This window comes from Eupeodes corollae, chromosome 1 (genome assembly GCF_945859685.1).
Source record: "Eupeodes corollae chromosome 1, idEupCoro1.1, whole genome shotgun sequence".
NCBI lineage: Eukaryota > Metazoa > Arthropoda > Insecta > Diptera > Syrphidae > Eupeodes > Eupeodes corollae.
The window spans coordinates 2,667,355-2,690,327 of record NC_079147.1 but is presented as its reverse complement, the minus strand read 5'-3'; the positions used below and the strand labels follow the sequence as shown (position 1 = coordinate 2,690,327).

At 34.1% G+C, this 22,973-nt stretch overlaps 1 protein-coding gene across 1 annotated transcript in view; it reads right to left on the bottom strand.

Annotated features, from left to right (window-relative positions):
* Positions 1 to 2,109: 2,109 nt before the first annotated feature.
* Positions 2,110 to 22,973, bottom strand: part of LOC129939874 (ABC transporter G family member 20) — a 37,414-nt gene continuing 16,550 nt past the window's right edge. The window contains exons 2-12 of the mRNA XM_056048052.1: positions 7,243 to 7,370; positions 6,927 to 7,086; positions 6,506 to 6,768; positions 6,351 to 6,444; positions 5,927 to 6,285; positions 5,623 to 5,854; positions 5,377 to 5,554; positions 5,122 to 5,308; positions 3,087 to 3,175; positions 2,757 to 3,020; positions 2,110 to 2,700 (exon numbers count right to left, since the gene is read on the bottom strand). Of these exons, the coding sequence (XP_055904027.1) occupies positions 2,489 to 2,700; positions 2,757 to 3,020; positions 3,087 to 3,175; positions 5,122 to 5,308; positions 5,377 to 5,554; positions 5,623 to 5,854; positions 5,927 to 6,285; positions 6,351 to 6,444; positions 6,506 to 6,768; positions 6,927 to 7,086; positions 7,243 to 7,346 (2,142 nt within the window). The 5' untranslated portion in view covers positions 7,347 to 7,370 and the 3' untranslated portion in view covers positions 2,110 to 2,488. The remainder of the gene's footprint in view (positions 2,701 to 2,756; positions 3,021 to 3,086; positions 3,176 to 5,121; positions 5,309 to 5,376; positions 5,555 to 5,622; positions 5,855 to 5,926; positions 6,286 to 6,350; positions 6,445 to 6,505; positions 6,769 to 6,926; positions 7,087 to 7,242; positions 7,371 to 22,973) is intronic.

Sequence of the window (22,973 nt, the reverse complement as noted above, 5' to 3'; positions counted from 1 at the left end):
TACTAGGCAATTTAACCAGCTACATCCGATTTCTGAAAACATCACTGACGAGCCATTTGCAAGATATATTTTTGTGTTATGATATTAAAACGAATCAAAGAAGTTTTAATCGTTGGTCATATGGATTGTAGCTCCAGAGTCAATATACCACCCACCACACTCAACTCGTACTTCAGCACAAACTTCAAACGAGAGAAAATCTTTATTGCTGATGCTGTCATGTGATGTCGATGCAACAGATTCTTCCTCTTAAGGTTTTCCAGAAGCTCTCAACAAACCTACAACCTTAAGAATAGCATCTATAGTGGTCATCTTACCACTAGTATAGTGAATGCCATATAATTTTCATCTTAAGTAAAGGCGACTTTCAAAAGTTGACCTCTCGTATTTCTTAGAGAAAACTTCCCAAATACTAAACGCATCTTCTAGATGGGCAATGTGCATCAATTGACCGTCCTCTACGCTCAACATTAAATGAGCTTTCGCTTTATTATTCTCCTTCGTCCATTCATCATCGATTTCTGCTGGTTTGGTTTTGCTAACAACATCCCAAAGTACATCTCTTATAAGGACGGCTTGAATTTTCGTCTTTCAGAAAATATAATTTTCTCCATTTAAAAGCTTTCAAGTCTGTCATAAGATTTGGAGATTATACTTTTAAAATGTTTAAAATAATTAGCAATTATAATTTGTGCCACGATACTGGTCCCATAACATATTGAAAGTATCCTCTGCAATATATATTTACTTTAGAAATAAAAACAAGGACTTCTTTCTAGTAACGATGATTATGATTTAATAATATTAATTTTCATAAAACCATTTAACGAAAATTTACTTGAAACAATATATAAAAACAAAGTATAAATTAATCCAAAGTATTGAACAGTCTGAGAGCGCAGTTTTTACAAAAACAAACAAAAAAGGACCAAAGTGACTACCCTGGGGGACACCAGAATTCACAACAAATGAACTTGAACACTCATTACAAAATTTAAAATCCAGGTTATGAAACAGTCGTTAAAACCTTGCTTACCTTTTAAAAGTAATTTTTTATGACACAATTTGTCAAAGGCCTTGCTGAAATCAGCACAGATACAATCTACTTGTTCACGTTTTTCAAAAACATCTAAATAAAAGGACGTAAAGTGAAACAGATTTGTAACAGTTGAACGCTTTTTAACAAAACCATGAAAAAAAGGAATAGTTTAGCAAGAGCTGTGTAGGTTATTATTTCGTTTTTAGGACCTTTTTGTGTACTGGTATTATGAAGGAGCTCTTCAAGATGAAAGGAACCAGCGAGTTACTTAAAGGCGTTTTGAAAAGAATGGATGATGGTACACCTTCGGGACCAGGACTAAAACATTCATCAAGTTGTAGGATTAAGCACAGCATCTTCACTTATAACGAAATTGATAGAATTTAAGTGGGTGAAATTTAAAACAGTGGTAGATGTGTTAAGAAAACTAATAGTATTATAATCTACACAAGCTTCTTTGAAGTAGTTTGCAAACATGTTCGCAATTATTCTCGGCTCAATACTATTTGATTTCGGATCAGTCATTAAATTAGGGTACCCACATGTTTTTTTCTTAGGATTGACGAATTTCCAAAAACTATCAGGAATATTTTTAAGGTTTAATTAAATTTTCCGAATGTAGTCATCATATAGCATGTTAGAGTAGTTATCGTCGTCAATTTGAATCCAATTGAGATTGGGTAAATTAAAATCACCAACAACCAGTACCTAATTCGTCTTCAGGTTCCAAAAGGATATAAATACTTTCTATATAGTTGTTTAGTTTTTCATTAACCTTGTTCTTGGAGCTTAAAGGTATATATACTGATACAATAAATAAATGTCCTGTTGCCATTTTAATTTTCAAGCATAGTAGTGATATTTTTATAACTTACCAACATGTACAATTTTGTAATGTTTCTTTCAGTTACTGCTCATCGCTCATCGAAAATCAATACGACGACGTGAAAAGGATGAGTTCTTTCAACAATATTAATATATCTATATTAATTCATTTTATTCTACACCTTTCACCATCATTATTTTTATCACCTTTGCACTAGAATTTTCAAGTACGAAAACAAACACACTTTAATTTGGTAAATGTTTCTATCAATAATATATTCTCTTTATTTTTTAATCACATATTTACATACAAAAGATTCGTTTAAAACTAAAAACTAACGAACTACAAAATTAAATAAACCCTAACATCAAACAAATCATCACCCTCATGTATGATTTAAAATGTTTATGCATGATCACGCAAATGAGTGCTTAAAAGTTTAGAATGGTAAAAAATTTCCAATATGAATTGATTTTGAATTTAAATAAGTACAAAAGAAATGGTTTCATGTAGAATATCAAGAAAAAAAATATACATTAAGTTATTATCTTACAATGTAAACAAATGAAAAATTATGTAATTCTTTTCGTTTAGATGAGGTTAATCGTTTATCTAGCGCTAGCCTATGCCTTTCGTTTTAAACCCAATATGCATGCAGCAAAGAAAATTATAATCCAGACTGTCATCACGATGAATCCATTGTACACTTGAGAATTAGTGATTGACCAGCCTTTCTCGATTATGTTCCTAGCGGAAATCGACGGTATTGTGAATGGGAAGAACATTACAACTTCCTGTAGAGCTTTTGGCATGCCCTCCAATGGCCAAAGAAGACCTTTAAAAAGAAGTAAATGTTTATCATTTCATAAGAGATTTTGTTTCAACACTTACCACAAAGAATAATCATGGGATAAAAGGCTCCAGTTGCAACAAAATTTGCTGTTGTGTGCGAGCGACAATATACTGATATTAGCAGTCCAAAGAGCATTCCACAAAAAGCTGTTAAAGTTAACAATCCAATAAGTGTTACGGTGTCACCTTTGTTATAGGTGTCAAATACAAGTCCAATGTACATTATCACTTCGAAGGACTGGAACATCATTATGATGAATTGTGTCAAAAGATGAGCCCATAGCATTTCAGTTGCAGAGACACCTTTGAAATAAGGGAAAACAGTAAATACTTAATTGAAGCAAAAAATTATTGAGTAAAATGTTTTACCCGCAACTAGTGTCCTGTCCCAAACACCATCCATTCTTTCCGATATGAAAACAGCAGCTGTCATTAGAGTTGCTAAGAAAAATACCATCCTTTGAGAAAAACAAAAAAGATATTTGAATTATTTAAACAGTAATAAGGTGTGTTTTTAGCAGAAAAAACACATTAAAAGTAAACAATTATTTGTAAAACGGGTGACATTTGGTTTTCTCTATTGCCTAGTCATAAGATTCTATAATCGGTGTAATGTGGCAGTTTCAGACAATACTACGGACTTCATTTGCATTCAAATACATTTTTTGAAAGTAAATTTACATTATAAAAAGTTAGTTTACTGGTGTCATTAATTTTATACTTGCAACAGAAAACACTTTATATGTAAATATAAATCGTTTGTACGTATCACCCTACAAAACCTTTTTTTCACATTCTTGCATTTGTAATGTTTATGAAAAGATGTGAAATTCATCAACAATTTTTAGAATGATTTTTAAAGAATGAGTTTTTTCATATTTTACAGGCACTTAAAGTGTTATTAGTACTCTTTCTATGTTTATATATAAACACAGTGTGAGCATTAGGAAAATAGGAAAGGATTTAAGAAGATATTCCGGTGCACATTGGTCTTAAAGTTCTGAACATCAACATGGGAAAAAACAGAGTTGGCTAAAGCATTACATATTCTCGATGTGCGACTTAAGAAAGAATCTCTATACTTGACAGTACGCCCGAAATTGAGCTGAAGGGTAAACTGATGAGCATTCCTGGAAGTGCGAGTATTACGGCTGAATCGTTTACGGCAACTGGCTAATTCGACAGAACATTGCTTGTAAAAATATCGATAAAACTACGAAAGGCATGAAACATTACGGCCGTGTTCTAGCGATGTAAATGTTTCGATTATAGTTCTATCGCCTATCATTTATAAAGCCCTTTTTTGTATTCTATCCAAGAGATTTAAACTTGTTTTAGAGGCACCTGCCAGATATGCGAATTATATTCAAGCTTTGGAGGGATGAAGGCTTTGTAAATTACAGTCAGATCAGAAGGGGTGAAACATTTCTTGCACCAAATTCGAATCCTAAGCACCTGGTAGCATTCTTGGAAATATCAAATATATCATCATTCCATAAAAGGTGATATGTGATGCACATACCGAGTACTGACAGTTGATAAGTTTTCTGGATGCAAGTGCCAATCATAGATAGTAGCATCGGGGGTGTGTTACGCTTTAACGACAGGAGACAACATTAAGTTTTCGAAGCATTAAATTCAACACGGTTTCTTACTCCCCATTGGATCATGCTGTCAAGATCACAATTTAATAAATAAGTCCATTCCAATTTGACAAGCAATCATTTTATATTAAAATTCCAATGAAATAATACAAACAATTAATTAATTCCCGATTAATAAAGTTCAGCTTATTTTGACATAAGTACGCATAACATGAAAGTGAGGAAAATTTATCTTGGAACACAATTTTACAAGTTTTGATACTTGAAATTTCCCTTAACTTTAATTCCCTTATGTCGATGAACATAAACGTAGCCAGTAGGTTACGTTGGACAGTACATTCAAAATGTAAAAAGAACTTATGTACGTACTTTTTATGTTTTTGAATAAGACGGTGGATATACAAAAGTTTGTCGTTTTAATTTTTAAATAAATTTGAGTTTCTGCGCAACTTGCCCTATGAATATTTAATTAGATTATGCTAATTTTTGCATTATAAGAAACATATTTGTATAATTAGTCTTTACACTGAATAGTATTAAATCTCGTATTTATTCTTACAAAAGGTTCCGAAGGACTCTTTTAAAACACTTCTACTACTCCTAAAATCTTCGATTAATTGTTTTGAGTAATGTTTTTTCTTCCCCAAGTCATTTCTTTTGAAATCATTACGGACGTCTTGCCAAATTGATTCTTTTCTGACACAAATATCTTGTAAATTTAATTTTGAAAAAGTGTTTCCACTTAATGTGTTGCTTAAAATATTAACTGTTAAAATAAACCAAATCAAATATCTGCATACGTCATTACGACACCTGGAGCCACATATTGCTGAAATTCAATGTCGAGTGATCCATAAATCGGTTCCTGAAACTGAATTGGAGTATTGGCCAATGAAGTTGGTAAATCACAGTCCTGAAGGATGTTCTTCATAAACGTGCTAAATGCTCCTCTTAATCGACGTTCAATAAAATATGCAATCTGTTGATCTAAAATTGAAGATAGAAAATGGTTAAATAACAAATCTAAAAGCAAAACTTTTTTTTTTAAACTGTACCAGTCATATCGATTCGAACTGTAAGTTCTCCCCACTTGAAAGCATCCGCTTCAGCATAACTGCCTTTATCCAAAATTTCTTGCATTGATTCTGAGAAGTTATGAGGAAAATGTATAAATCCAACAACATCAGTTCGTTTGGCAGCTGCCAGAGCTTCTTCGGTACTATTAAAATACACCTATGGAGCATGTAAATGTAATTTTCGAAAATAACATTTGAAATTAAACTATTTGAATGTTATATTACCCTTTGAGCCATGTCGTCACCAAGTTCTGTTATAAATCGGCATGATATCTTGTGAAACATGCAAGTTCCATTTCGATTGTAAACAGATTTAATACTGTGTGCAAAACACGATTCATAGTCTGGTATCTCATTATCCACGATGCCAATTTTTAGATTTCCCGGTGTCTTTCCGATTGCCAAATAGAAGCATGACAGTTGAATTATAGGAAACATTAACATAAAAATTACACCTCTGTACACCAATTATACAAGAAAAAGATCAATTTAAAGTCGATAATTATAAAAATTTGTAAGCAAAACATACGATGGCTGTCTGAATAGCTGAACAAAATTCTTCGTCATCAGAGCCTTAACTCTTCCTTGAGTTGTGAAAAGTACTTTGCGTTTGTTATCATGCAAAACTAAAGGCGGTTTCTCAATCTTCTCGATATTCGCATTTTTGTCCTCGTACACTTCTGGTTCACTGACATCAACTGATGTTATTGCATTTGTTACTGCCGGCGTTTGTCGTCTTGTGATTGTGCTCGAATCAACTACATCAGATTTTCCCTGTCTTGAACTTAAGTATAAGAATGCGTCTTCTATAGAATTTGCTTCGAAATTCGCCATAATATTTGTTGGTGTATCTTCAGCGAGTAACACTCCATTTCGCATAAGTCCAATCTAATTGAAAACAGTAAAATTAGCATTCACAGGACCTAAACAAAAAGAAATCTATTTCTATCTACACAATTAGCTTGTTTGGCTTCTTCGATATAGTGCGTTGTTATTATCACAGCCATCTTACTATTTCGTGTTGATTCTACAAGAAACTCCCAGATTCTATAAGAATTGAATAATACAAATTAAATGATATTGAACGCTACTCAGTAAACTTCATTACTTTTCTCTCAGCATCGGATCAAGTCCAACAGTAGGTTCATCTAATATCAGAAGCTCAGGGTCATGAATCATTGCGCATGCAAACGATACTCGCCGCTGTTGTCCTCCACTGCATTTTTTAACTAATTGTTTTGGTGGAGGTAGCTGGAGTAGGTCACGTAGTATTTTGAATTTTTCGCGGATTTTTTCATCATTTAGACCATATATTCGACCAAAGTAATAAATGGTTTCTTTGACAGTCATTTCTTCGACCAGTGCTATTTCCTATAACAAAAGAAAAAAAAATGTAAGTGTCATTTTCAGATGAAAAAAGCATCCATAAAAGAGTTCGCTGGCCAGCTCTTTTGTTTTTAGTTACATTATTGTCATCAATTCAAAATGTTTGTATTCTCAATGTATATACTCAAAATAAATTTACTCACTTGTGGCATGTATCCAATACGTGATCCAGGGATTCCACTTCCCGGCAAGCCTGGTTTAAGCCCAAGTACTGTCACATCGCCACTGTTGAATTGACGTTGGCCTACAATGCATGACAAAAGTGTTGTTTTGCCGCAACCTGATGCACCGAGAAGACCATATCTTCAAAAGAAAAATAACAATACAAAATAATTGAATGTATATCGGTATTGTTTTATTTATAAAATACTAATACATAAACGTACAATACAATATTTAAGAATGTTTAGATTAAAGTAACAAAAAGAATCAAAAATTACAAATTTAAATTCAACTCACATCGATCCACGCATAACGTTCATATTAAGATAATTTAAAATTATCTTTTGATTCGATGAGCTGCCATAATATTTGTATCCATTTCGGACTTCAACTGCTGCCATTCTAAAACGTGGCACACAAATGACCTGAAATAAAATTAAATATAAAATAAAATAATTTCCTTGGTTTATTTGGTATTGTTTTTGATATTTGGTTATAACTTCCTTCTTACAAAAAATAACAATATTTACGATTTCAAAGCAATTTTTACGTTAGATTGGAAATAAAATCGTATTATAAAATAAGTATTCAAGGTTTGCATTTTCAAAATGTTTTCTTTTCAGAAAATGTCTGCATACTTTTAATTAATAAGTTAATTCAACGTTAAAACTTATATACATGAAACAAGAGCACAAGTTTTTAACGAATCTTGAAGAAATTTTCGATGAAAATACCCATTTATAATATAAAATGAATATCCTCTTTTTCTCAGCATAAAAACTAATAAGCACGAATTTAAAAGTTTAACTATTATTAACTTGACATGAAGAGTTAAAAAAATAAAATCGTAAACGAAAAGACAAAAAGACTAGGGTTCTACTACAGATAGCTGCATCTGGGATTCTTAAAGCAGCGGTGAAAAGAATATGATTAATAAATCTTTGAAAGAGAAAAATAGAGTTCAGAAGATTGGATGCCATATCCATTTCTACATAAAGATTAAGGACTATTGACATGTTCGTTTGTCATTTGTTAACAACTCGACTTTTAAAACGTTATTGTAAAAAGAAGCAAACGGCTTTTACTGAGGCTCACGTTGAGTATATATGTACATAAGTGATTTGTGATTTAAGAAGTCAGAGTCTAATGAAATATCATTACCAGTGGGAAGCAATTATCTACGATATCCATTTTCATTTAAATGGTGATGTCAATAAACAAAATCTTCGATTTTGAAGTAAAAAGGTACCTCGTTTTATTTGAACCCCTCCCCTTCCTCTCACCTGAAGTGGGGATATGAATAGGAGTTGTGGCGGCATGGGACTTAATAGGTCTGTATCAAAAATAAGGTACATCATTTGAGTGATATTATTTTTAATACCGAAAAGCTTTGAAAATAAATGAGTACACCAACAAAATTGTGCGTTTTTTTAATGAGACTTATAGGCTTTTTACTCCAAGTCCAAAACCCTATTTTCGCGAAATCATCGGTTTTGGCCGAAAACCTACAACGAAAACTCAAGTTTTCTCATACATTTTTTGTAAACCAAAAGTTTACAAGCTGCTGCTGTCAAAACCAATATTTCATTTTCAAATAAATTTGGTCGTGGTAAGCACTGGCACTGGCGGTTCTTTTATGATTCTCCAGAGATTCACACGCTCTTTGTTAAGCAAGGAATAGGAATCGGAATTCACTGTGGCTACTGGCGTGACGACCCCAAAGATGAGGAAGACTTGCTCATAGTTCGTAATGACTTTTCCAAGGGATGCGTCTTCGACGTTTTCGCTTACTATCTAGAGACAGACTTTCCGGTAACTTCGTTCAATCACAAGGGTTTGCAAGATTTGAGAATTACCATAAGTTAATTTGTCGAGGAAAATAAGTATGAAAGAAAACCTCTGGTGGAGGACAGTAAGCTAGGAAAATTTGCGCCAAAACATTCCACAATGTGGGAATCGTTGTTCCAGTGAATAAAACCACAACAGTGCGCTATCGACATCCGCGGAAGCGGATGCGGATGCGGATTTTTTGAGACTCACATCCGCGGATGCGGATGCGGATTTTAGAATTTATTACATAAAAACAATTTTAAGTCCGTAAATAAAGGAAAATTGTATTGATTATCTTTGCGTTTAATAATAAAATTTAAAAATGGGTGAGTTATATTTAATAAAAAGCAAGATTGCAGCCTTCTCAGACTGTAATCTGTTTCTTAGTTTATCGTATATTAATCCAGCTGCGCTAAATAGTTGTTCGCTAAAAACACTGGCTGGTGGAAGTGATAAATACCTCAGTGCAACTTTGGAGAGCCTTTTAAAGTCTGTTTGATGGACTTTCCACTAATCAAGTGGATTATTATCCAATTCTAGTCTTTTTTTTTATTTCGGTAACATGCTAACTCCCTTTGGAGAAGTCCTTCGTGACTAGCGTTATCAGATTCTCCTTCACCTTCGTCTTCAGTTGATGAATCTAGCATCATTTGCATATCGCTTCTAAAGCAAGCCTTTGTTTTATGTTTATAAAAAATATCATACCTGCATCTTCTTTCTTTTTTTTTAAAAGATTTTTATTGCTGGCGCTTTCAAATAAAACAAACTCTTCTGGGCGCTTTGACTTCAAGTGGTTTTTCAACGAAGAAGTGTGCGTCCTTTTCGTGGGTATGTTTTACGACATATTTTGGATTCGGACTTGTCAGGATCATTTTTAATTAAATTAAAATAGATCCAGATGCTGCTTTTTGTTGGTGGTGGCATTTATGTTCTGTATTTGTATCACTTTTTCACTAAATATATAAAAATAAACTGTATCCTCTGGCCACTTAGCAATAGCTCTTATAGCCAGGCGAGTTCTCAAAGGAAGAAGCTAAAGAGATAATCATGGAGAAATTGAAGCTCATCATAACAGCTTCAGTGATCGCTCTGGATGAGTGTGATTTTGGTACGAATCTGAAACTTGGAATTGACCTTTTCTGCTCCGGCCATAAGAACCTATACGAAATCGTTCAGAATCTTCTCGACCCCGCCTACAAGTTGCTCGGACGGCCACAATATCTGGCGATTCTGAAGGCACATTTTGCCAACAGAAGCAAAAAGTCTCTGTATTTTGGATTGAATTTGTTTTGAAAGAAGAAAAAAACGTTTTAAATGAAATTAATTTTTATTGCAAGAGTTTTGTTTGTTGTTGATTCTATGATATATTTTCTAGACAATTAGCTTCTCCTTAGTGAATTGTTGTCAAGCGAGCTTGTAGTTCTTGTTGGTTTGTGTCGTGAGCCCATTCCACCCGTGCCCAGAACTTCAGTTGAAACTCTTCTTCGAGACAAGCTAGTGTTACGTTAAAATTAATTTAAATTGGAAGAACAAAACTTTTTACTCACAATTTCAATGCAAAATTTGACAGTCGGTGTTAAACAAATTTAATATCGTGTACTAAACTTCACCATTGATGATTGTGGAATGTCTTAAAAACCGTGCCAATATTTTTTTTTCAACTTCCATAACCTTTGTTTCAGATAAATATGTCTTATAATTTTCTACATACTTCGAAAAGAATGCATATTAATGTTGAGATTTGAAAAACGTTCAGTTCAAAGAAAAAGAGAAGAAAAAAGTTGCCCACTTCATTCCATTATTTGAATGAGTACAATGAAACGGTTACATAAAACTATCTTCTTACATTACTCGTACTGTGTTCCCTCTGACCATACATTGCAAGTTCATCACTCTCAAAGAAAGAAATATTTTTATTGGGTCAGTCAGCCGTCATTTTTAGCGTCGATATATCTTTCGTATAATAAAATAGCTCTTTTATATTTGAGGTCTACTTTTACTAATGGACTGTCACATTGGGCTATTGAGTGTGATTGATGACAAAGAAAAACCAGAAATCTATCAAAATAAACACAAAGGTTTCCTTCACCACCGCACCATTTCGCCTTCTCATCGCACAATAAAGTATTTCATGACATGGCATTTGATTCATTTTAAAAATTTCTTTTTACTTCAAATTCAAATAACCTGGTTTATGAGATGGCACCGAATGGAATTGGCGGAATCGCACAAAACATATCTTTGAACAATATATATGTGTATTTCTATTCATTGGAACAGAACCACAGTGAAAAAGGAAAATAAAAGTCGGTTTGCATTTTCATTGCTCCAATGGTTTTTCTTTTCGACTCCACACTCCACGAGTAATAACACGGAAGTGCGCTGCACGGTGTTCCGATATCTGCAGCAGTAGTAAGTAGCAGCAGAAGTGCGGCTGCAATTTTGCTCGCTAAGCAATAATTCCAACTCGATTTCAACTTTATTGTGGTTTTATGTATTTGTGAGCTTCTTTTATATGTATCTATGTTATGAAGCACATTTATATATAGTACGCTCCGCATGCTGATATGTAAACGGGTATTGCCATTGCTATTCGGAAAAACTTGAGACCAAGTTTGGCCGTTGTTGGTGTTGCCCGGAGCCCGGATTGGCGTAATGGAACGTAAACTTCGTTTTGATTGCTCCTCTGTGCTGTGCACTTTATTTAACTGCTTCGGTGTGGTGCAGACTTCAGAGTATAAAGTTGAGTACCATCGGCATGCGTTTATTCCGGAAAATATGAACGTTATGTCCGCTTCGTGCATTTATGCAATATCTGACCACCAAAAATCACCAATACGTCGTCCGTCGTCGCTAACTATGTACGTAGAAGAGTGTTGGCACATACCTTAGAGTCACAAGTGTTTGACCTCGATTTTGCAAGAATATGTTTAGTTATTATGTTATTGTTTTAATTGTTATTGCACATAGGAAATATGCATATGGCACAGGCAGAGTGCGCCGATATAAAGTTTTATTTATTTAGGGGCGTTTGTCTATGATCAAAAAAATGAAGGAATTATTATTTTAAACATTGATATTTATGAAATAAGGACAATTTTATGAACGTCGATAATTTTTCTTTGCTTTATGGTTAAGAGAAGTAAACTTACAGATGACTCAGGTTTAACCGTGGTTCAAGTATGTAAAATAGTACGTACTTACATAAGATATGGAATGATTTTCTTTAAGATCGCTTGGATTAAAATTCAATGTCAAACTTTATACTGTTTATTTTTTGAAATATACTTATGTCCGAATGTAATGTGCTGCAATAAAATATAGTTACCTACATTGTTTATTTATTTTTCTCATCATTTTCATATTTACAAACAATGGCAGAGATTTGAGATTCGATACAAATCGTTTTTATAATGACATTGTTTTTCTTTTTTTTATTGAAGATCTTTACTGGATTAATCAACTATTCTTTAAATTAGTAATTATACTTGTACTCGATTTAAAATTATGAGGTTGGCCTTTATTTATAATATTACAAAACAATTCCGTTCTTGAAAAAATTGGTTTACCAAAACGGTCACCATGAACCAGACAAAAAATAAACTAGGTTTCTTTTGTGCATTTAAACTCATTGCAGAGTCAAAAGTTATGTTTTTATTTTTATATTAATAATACAACAAAAATGTTAATGATGTATTTTGTATGATATCGAATAAAATTCATAAGACAATAATTAGCACTATCAAAGGACGACTTAAGAACTCACAAAATATTGAATTTTATTTTAAAGGATTTTCGACAAACGCAGCAAACAATACTTTTTATAATTAAAATATATATGTTAACTAGCAGATCCGGCCACGCGTTGGTGTTTCTGCTGCCATTACCCGTTATTACAATGAAATTATTATCTGCTAACTAACCCGGAATCTATAAAGCTCGTAAAAAAATTACTGGTTTGGGGACTTTAAACACAATTAATCAAAATGTTCGCCTGCTGCTTTAAATATTTCGGCAGCGATGCCGTCAGCTCCAGAAGCTTTGTTTGACTTCAGCTTATATGTATTAGATATAGCTATCTTCACTTCGACAATGACGGGTAGGCGGAATTGTTGATCTGCGTCGCCTAGGTTGAGTGGTTCTCTTACAGCGGAATTCGGTTCGTCATCGCCGTTATATAATTTGGAGAAGTGATCTTTCCATATTCTCAGCATCGACTGTGGTTCTACTACGATGTTTCCTTGATCGTCTTTACAGGCTTCGGTTTGTGGCTGGTACCCTTGGGAGGTTTTTTTTTACCTTTTGGTAAAATTTACGAACCTCATTCCTGTTGTGACATTTCTCTATGTCCTCGATCGCGCGATTCTCATGCTCTCTTTTTTATCATCTATGAAGCCGGTGTTCCTCTCTCCTCTTCTGCTCGTAGAGCTCGCGAGCAGCTCTAGTCCTTTTGTGCAGCGCCGTTTTGTATGCCTCTTGTTTCGCTGCATGCGCTTGCCGGCATTCGTCGTCAAACCAGGGGTTTTGCTGTTGTGGCCTTGTGAAACCTAGCACTTCAGAGGCGGCACCTCTGATGACTGCAAGGCAATGTTGCCACTGGTTTTCAATGCTTAATGAGGCAGCATAGGACTCCTTAAGAGGTTATTAGAGACTCAATCGGAAAAGGACATGGCAGTCTCTTGCGATTGTAGCCCTCTAACGTCGAATCTTCTCACAGTACTTCCTTGTTTTGGCTTGGATCGGGATATCCGTAGCCGTACCCTGGCTACAACGAGGTAGTGGTCCGAGTCAATGTTGGCCTCTCGGAATGTTCGGATATCCTGGATACTGGAGAAGTGTCGTGCGTCGATCGCAATATGGTCAATCTGGTTGACGGTTGATTGATCAGGAGATTTCCATGTCCCCTTGTGGATATTGAGATGCGTGAACTGCGTACTAGCTACCAGAACGTCTCGCCCCGCAGCGAAATCGACCAGCCTGAATCCGTTGTCGGAGGTAGTGTCGTGCGACTGTATCTCCCGATTATCCCACCAAAGATGTCTTCTCTTCCTAGCTTGGCATTAAAATCTCCTAAGACAATTTTAATGTCATAGCCAGGGCACTGCTCATATGTCTTGTCCAAGAGCTCGAAGAATATGTCTTTGGTGTCTTCATCTTTCTCCTCTGTTGGGGCATGCGCGCATATTAGGCTTATGTAGGCGAATTTACCCTTGATGCGGATTGTCGTGATGTGCTCGCTTACACGGTTGAAACTCAAAACTTTTTGCCTAAGTCTAGTTCCAACAACAAATCCACACCCAAATAGACGCTGTCTTTGTTCTCGGTAGCAGTCGACGTAGTAGATATCGCAGTCTTTTAGTTTGCGTTTGCCCGGTTCATCCCATCGCACTTCTTGGATGGCGGTAATATCTACCTTGCAGCAGTTTAGGGCTTCCGCTAATTGTTCGGTTGCATGTGGTCTGTTAAGGGACCTAACATTCGACGTACAGATCCGAAGTTCTTTGTCTTTATTTCGTTTGCTTGGGTTGTCAACCGTGAATCCGTCCGTATCCGGGGCTTGTTGGTGCTTCGCAACTAAGGTATTTTTTACGTGGTCAGGAAGTCACCCCGACTGCACAACCCCCAACCTGGAGGACCAGATCCTTAGTATAACTCCAAGGACGCTCCAAAACCATTCCTTATAGGCCAGGGCTTCGAATAAGTCGTAGAAGCCCTATAAGGTGTTTACTAAGTAGTTCAACCTTACTAGACCTGTAGACGCCACCGTTCATTTTATCTCGAGAATTCATCCGCTGCCGTCTGGAAAAGGAGAGGTGCCTTAGTGGAAACACCTCTCCCCCTCTCTCGTTTGCACGTAATTTATGTATATTAAGATTATTAAATTTTATTTCACCAAAAAGACACAACTATCTAGAAATGTCTATTTATAGGTAACTCCTATCGAAAAGGCATAACTCTCAGGAAAGTCATAAAAGTTATTTTAATCATACAAAATAAAATAAAATTGGAAAACATCCTTGAATTCAAAATTCGATTCTGTATTGGTCTACGTTGTGCTACGAAACTTAAGACAAATAATTGTAAGACCTTTTCATATTATCAAATATATCAATAAAAAGTTTGTCTTAAATGTATTGGAATAATTGTGGTAATTTAGAATTTTATGTGACAGTATTACAAGACAAAAATTATGTAACACGGCAGCGCCAGAGTGGCGCGTCGGTGTTCGAAATTATAAAATCTCGTTGTTTTAGATAAATCTAACAATTTCTATTTGTCACATATAATAAATCTCCTGCGCGGGCACAAAATCGAAACAGCTACCCATCTAACAATGACATTATTATAAACCTCTAGGACAAAATATGCCAAGCTGACTGACTTGAGAATATTTTAAGATGTGACAATCGTCGGAACTCAGCTCAAAAATAATGCAATTCTTGAATGTAATTTTTTAAACGTTTCATAGGAATGATTTCTGTCTAGGAAAATTCTTGACACTGGCGCCTGGTATCATTACATAAAATGGTAAAGTCTGCATTCTGCACATATGTATGTATGACACATCTCGTCAACTTCGTAACGTGTTATGCTTGTTAGCAAGTCGTATGAAGCTTGATGGGTATATAGCTTAAATTGGTTACAATAAACTACTGCACATGCACATAATGCTTGCTGCATATATTTGTTGCATCAAACAAGCTATAATCGCCATGCGCTAATTGTTAAACAATTCAATACCAAATCGAGGTGATTTAATTAACATTTAACAAAATGTTCAGGTTCTTGATCCTCTGAAATGTATAAATCTTGTAAAAATAAATAAAGTTAACGACGATTTGGTAAACAAAATAACTACGAGTATATTCATACCTTGCAATAATTGTTTAATGCGTATGCCACATTAACATAACTTTATTAATTAAAATGAATAAATTAGCCGAGGACGTCTCATCATCACCATTGATAAGCCGGCTACGTAACCCTTACAATTATTATTCCGCAACTTGTTTTCATAAAAAATCAATACTTCTCTAATAGATATTTTATTATTTATATCTTTTTATAAATGAGTTATGTTCTTTTATTATAAATTGTAAATATGAATCTTTTCTTGTCTCAACAACAACAACAACAATGTAATTGATAGAGTAACAAAATTAAGATGATGTAATATTTTGATTTATAAAGATATTTACTTGGTCATTGTTTATGCATATTAACTCGAGGGCTTTATACATACATCTTGTCTTCTTTAAAAAGCTAGCTCATCAGGTTTTCTCATAATTGTATTGTTGTGCGAACCTGTAAGCCATACAAACAGTGGTTAGGCAAAAGTAGATACCCAGGTACCTTAAAGATGGAACAAACATTATTATTTGTTTCTGTAACGAGATTATATTGATGGATCTTTTTTGAAGATAGGCTCTACATGCGATGCCATGATCATTGTGCGTCATTGTTTATCGACTTAAGCTGGTTTAGACATTTTGTTAAGACGAAAACCCAAGCGATTCCATCATTTTACAGTGTACATTCAGTGAAGTTAAAATATTCAATCATCTGATGAGACGAAATAAAATATATAAACATAGCTCGTATATTATAGTCAAGGTCGACTTTCTTTTCGGATGCGACCTTGAGGCGGTGTATTCTTTGCATAATGATAATGAGTTGTGTGAGTGTGATTTTAATGCAAGAGGCAAGGTATAATGACCTAGATTACTATAACAATTTGTTTAAAACAGGTTAACGTACTGGACTTACGAAAACGTTAACATTTTAACGATGTATCAATTTTTTAGATAGACAAACGCACGCTTACTCAACTCTGGTGGAATTTCGGTATTGCTTGTATTGTATTTTTTGTTGTTAGTAATAATAAAATAAATTATTGGTTTGCTTTTTTTAAGATTTTTCTTTTCAAAGAGTTTTAAAAATCTAGGAGTACAATAATTTTTTAATTTTGAATTATATCAAACTAGCTGGTTTACCCGACTTCACCCGGGAGGTATTCAACTATTTTATATACAAAAATTAGGATGAAAAACTACTATTTTCTTATAATGTACCTTTTTTATTTAATAATTTTTATAAAGTATCTCTATACATATTTCTATTATGGTTAAAATACTTTTTTGTAAGCATACAGATTTTTTGCCGAGCTGACACGGAGCAAGCAATATAAAATTGTCCGTGGGTAAAACAGGGATTTGTGATATAAATGCCTGCAACCCTCAGTGTCCGTGCCTTATTGATAGACATAGCAAAACAAAGCTTTATAGGGCATTCGTTAGTAATCAATAATCATCAGTATCCTGGGAATGAAAACGCTTTGGCCTTGGGCTGAACCGGAAAGAATTTTAGCTTCAATCGCTTTCCCCTGCATAGTTACTATCCGTAATCTAGTACCATTGCATAATTTCGGTGCATTTAATTCCTCATAAGTATTATTTGAGCCGCAATTTTCAAGTCTAGTTTATGCCAAGGAAGTTCTAATGTATTCAAAGAATTTAAAAATTCGATTGGAATATCAATAGCATCTTCTTGATCAGTCAGATTATCAATAGAAAGATAAGTTTGTTGATGGGCTTCAAACATTGAAAGAATTTTATGATTTATGCTTGGAACAGAATCGTTTTTAGGTTCTAAAATCACTCGTTCGCGTGACGGCGACGGGTAAACATTAGCTTTTAATACATCTTGTCTAGCTAGTAGCAAATAATGGTTCTATTAGTACTTCACCATCATTATTTAAAATATTTACATTTCCTATATCCAAAAGAGTTTAAAATTGTGCTGCATTACTATCACCACCCAAATGTACGCGCATATTTGTGGTCAATCTTAAAAGTTTGACAGAAGTCCACAGAAACGACGATTTTATACCTCTTGGCACACCTGCAAACAGTATCACAACACCTCTCATCGGACGTTACTCAGTTCTAAAATTCCTAAGTGTACGATCCAGAGCTTCAGGCTGGTCGTGGCATTATTAATTAAACTTCACTTCCCTTCAATCCACTTCTTAATTATTTATTTAATAGAAATAGTTTTAATATTGATTTCTTACAAATATCAAATTGTCATCGATACGTCATTACATAGCTGTCATTTTACGTCAATTACATAGCTGTCATTTGCGTTTTGTTATTCCAAGTCTGATCCTTTTTTGTTATACCACGTTTTAAAGTGACTGACGTTTCATGTCAAGTCACACGGGAACGCTGTCGAACGGGATAAAAAGTATCCTATGTCCGTCTCCTGGCTCTAAGCTACCTCCCTACCAATTTTCAGCCAAATCTGTTCTGCCGTTCTTGAGTTATAAGTGGTGTAACTAACACGACTTTCTTTTATATATATAGATATATGTCTTTATTGTAGCTCTATTTTTTTCAAGGCAACGGATTGAAGGTCTAAGAACTTCGTTGTGTAACAAAATTAAAAGGGATTTCTTTGTTAAAAAAAAAGTCAATTTTAATAAAAGTTCAGGATCTTCGTGAAGTTGGAAAAATTTACGGAAACTTCAGAATTTAAAATTGTCTTAAATATTTTGACAGTTCAAGATTTAGAAAATCTCGCTAGGTGTAAATTCGAGTCTAAGAATTGTATATTATCAATATAGACACATAGAACGTGTAATGATCTCATATATTTTTTTTAATAAATGATAAATTTTGAAAAAGAGAACAAATTCAGTCTCAGTTTGAAACACTAGAAAATGTCATTGTACAAACCCCGTTTATATTTTGATATGTATCTAAGTACCTTTAAAATTGAAATGTTGATGTGAAAATTTAAATGCATTTATGTATTCATGCATGTGTAATCCTAAAAGTATCATGCAAATGCTAACTCACGAAAACATTAAAAAGTTTATTATAATTAGTATAATTTTGTGTAGATATGTAGCTTTACCGTACATGTATAGTTTAAGATGGTTTTATTACGTGGTTCGTTGTATTTCGAATTGAATCATTCTTAAGTCTACTTACCTAAAACCATGACGAAGAAGCTTGTCAAATTCACTTAAAAAATGCAAACAAATGATAATTTTTCTACAAAACATCGCAAAACCAATAATAATGAATATTTCTAAGTTCTAATCGTTAATAATATTCTTTGTGATTTTTATTCTCTTCGGTCATTCTAATATTATTATTTAATTAGTATGCAAATTTAAAAGATAATATGACTTTTTTATTTATTTAAAACCCAGTTTATCGTTGGAGTATATGGTGGGTAATATATGTACCTTTTAATGAAGCGAAATTCATTAAGATGTCCTCCGAAAAAAGCTTGACTTAGTCAATTAAAAAGAAAATTGCTGAGTCGAATTGAAATTGAATATTTTGGCACACAGTATTAAACTCTGAAGTTTCTTTTAAACGGAAAATAAATATCACAACTTATCAATTCACATAGCATTAAGCTTCCTGTATGCATTAGTGTCTTATGGCACAAGATTTAGAGCACTTTTAAGGTCATTTTAGTAAGTTAAAACGATGGTTTTGCTAATATGTTACGATTGTAGCAATTTTTTTTACAAACCGTACATTTTTAGAAGTTTTTTCAAATAGGTAAATTATGCTAAACAATTAAGGAAACTGTTTAAAACTTTGTCCCTAATACATGTTTTAGCTAACTATTAGAAAATAATGTTACTGATCTATTTATCAAACAAATAAATTAGGTGATGCAGCAGTCCGTTGATAACTAGGGCCTAGTGACTTACAACTCTCAACTATGCCTGGTGTGCGAGTATTTTTTGTAACAGATGGATTTTCTATTTAATTTAATTTACTTTCATTTTATTTTAACTTAAGTTTATTACTCCTTATGTGCAGGTAAAGTAAAACTTGCTTAAGAGAAACCCGTATAAGATATAAACTTAGCTGTGAGTATTTGTAGTGTGGTCGTCCTCTCGTTCAGTCATGTTGAAAATATCACATAGCAGTGGAAGATCTTCGCGATGTGGAACGCAATTTATGTTAAGCAGTTCTTAAACGAAACATGTTGGAGATATGCTCTACAGTATTTATGTCCTGGAAGTAGTTTCTTTCATTAAGATTATAGTTCAGCCTGCTATAGATCATCCGAAAAAGTGAGCTGGACGCCTGTTCTGTGAAAACATTTCTAAAATTTTCATCCAGACGCCTAATTATCTGTTACAGTGACGATTTAAATGTACTCTGTTCACTGAGATTTAAATTTACACCTGTATCTTCTGCTAGCCCAATCCACTCTTTAACCCATCCTGTTTTGCTTTGTATCGCTTGTTAAGCTGCTTTTTTTCTGTACTTTCAGAATGTAATTGACTTGCAGCTTCAACGGTTTTATGAAGACTAGGGATACGCCTGTTTCTAACAATATTATGTAGTTTGGGTTGCATGAAGGAAGGCGGAATGTTCGTTTCAAATAAAATCTCAGGATTTTTTCCACAGTCTCAAATTTCTTTGCTCCCCACACTTGGGCTGCGTAAAACAGGATCGATTAGGATACTGCTTCGAAAACTTTATATTTACTGCTATGCGCAATGTTTTTGTTGTTGAAACATTTTTTCCATTCCACGTTAAACGCGGTTTTAGCCTTAAGAAGTTTTTCGTTGAGGTGTTTTTCCAAACTTAAGTTGTGAATAAAATATACTACTAAGTATTTGTATTCTTTCACTCTTTCTATGTTCTTATTGTTGAAGTATCATTGTTCACTTGAGCTTAACCTTCCTCCACCATCACTTTCGACTTGTTCAAGTTCACTACCAAGCTCCATCGCCTACAATATTCCGAAAGTCGATTTATCATAAGCTGTAAGGATTGCTGTGAGTTTGCCACCAAGACTATATCATCTGCGAAGAGTAGGGCTTTAATGACCTCTCCAGCAAATGTAACCCCTCCTGGTAATACGTCATCGATGTCATTTATAAATATTGCGAACAAGCTAGAACTGAGAACACAGCCCTGTCTTACTCCCGACTGCGTCTGAAACCATTCAGATACCTGGTTTCCATTCCATACATCAATGAATATCAATGCGTTCCGATCAACTTAGTCAAATGCAGCTTTAAGATCCACAAAAAAAGTGTATAGCTGTTTATTTTTTTCCAAAAAAGACTCAGCAATGCTCCTTAAAACGAATATATGATCGATGGTCGAGTAACCCGACCTGAATCCGGCTTGAGACTCATATAAGAGATTATTGGAGTCTATCCACGTGTTCAGCCGCTTTAGTAGAATATCGGTCAAGATTTTATAGGATGCGTTCAAAAACGAGAATCCTTTAAAGTTGGCTGGATTTTCGATGTTACCTTTTATGTGTATCGGAAAAATCAAAGCATCTTTAAACTGCTGAGGGATGATTCCAGTTTCAAAAATTTGAATACATATGTTTGCCAGGTTCTTAATCAGTTCGTCAGTAACATATCTGTAGAATTCCGCTGGTATTCTGTCTGTACCTGCCGCTTTTCCATCTGCTAGTGCGTTGAGCGATACACGAACCTCATGCCGGGAAATTGCACCGTCTAAAATCTCGTCATGAATATAGGGTTTGCCATAGTATTTCATGATTGGGTCCACCATTGATGGGTTCAGCAGTTGATTAAATCGATTTCGTAGAGTAAAAGTATGCAATCCACGACTGATAATATACTTCGATCCATTTAGTTTTCGTGCGAAGTTCAAAATTCAGAGGGACTACTACATCTAGCTAGCTTTTCTACCTCAGCTTCATATTAGTTTACTCTTTTTTCCTTACAAAGCCCTTTATAAATTTGATTGTGTTCAATATATTGGTTTTTTAGCATTCATTTAGCCAAGCAAATAATAATTTTCTCGCTCGCGCACAAATTGAATCAAGCATTTGTTGGCACCTTGTGCGCCTCCTTTATGAAACATTCAATTTTGCTCAAGCACATATAATTTTCCTCGGACAGTAGGAGTGAATTCAGTTTTTGTCTGTAATTTGAGGCATAAGTTCTAAGGCCACAATTTCCTCTCGTACCGTTTCGATCATTTTCCGTTCCTCCTTCGTTACCGATCCTGACATTTAAATCTCCAACTAGCATCAAATTTTCAACCAGGTTTACCGGTGTAATAAACTCCCTAGTTTTTTTAGGTTTTTCTATCTTATGAACAAAATTTATAGAAATAAAAATTTTTCTGAATGGTTTTTTTATTTTGCACCAAAAAGTGGCATTTTAATGTCTGATTATGACTAGAAAACTCGAAATAATAAATGAAATTGCGATTAACTCAACCGTGATACGTTTAAGTGAAAATCCCGCTTAAAAAATTAGTGACATTTTGCCGTTTCTATTAACTTTAACTGTTAATTTATTTGAAAAAAATTGCATTTTTAGTAATGCCATCTCCAGCTCTTCATAACACTGTTCATAAATACTGTTTTTTGTTAAAAGTAATAAATGAATTTATAAAACATATGGACGTTTTCAACTTTAACTTTATTTGAAATGCATGAAAACAATCAACTGAACGAAAACAATTCCTTTCCATTTTAAAATTATACCTATTGCATAATATCTAAAGCAAATGTGAACTGTAGCAAAAATTAACAATTATATTTGTTGAACTGAGTGCATAAGCCTTATGACATTAATTTATTCAAAAGTTCACTACTTTTACATCAAACAAAAATTAAACTTATGACTGACAGAAAACGTACCAGTTTTAACTAGAGAGTGTATCCTTCGTATGACCTTCGGGTTTTTCTCTTGACGTTTTATTGGCTTTTACTTTACATCTTTACGTAACCCAAATATTTAACATTATAACCTGCATTGTAAGTATACCTACTATACCCATTACATAGCGCGTCGTATGTGCAGGAAAACCCATTGAGATACACTTTAGAATCCGCAGCGAATAATTGTAATGATCGTCAATCATCACCTTGTGATTCTGTGTTTACCTTACAATTATGACTGTTAAAAATATTGACTCGCAAACATCTTTTGAGCAAATAATATTGAGTACACTAGGTGACCAACTGAATGTCTGACATTACCTTTTCTTTGGAACTTTGAGAACTTTTACGCCTTACAAAAGTGTCACTTACTTTTTGATGGATATAAGGTAAGGATGCTGAACTATTTTCTTAAATCATCGTCGTTTTAAACTATGAGACCAATCCCACTATCTGAGTAAGTGGATGAAAAACTGACTGATACGTGATGGACACTATAC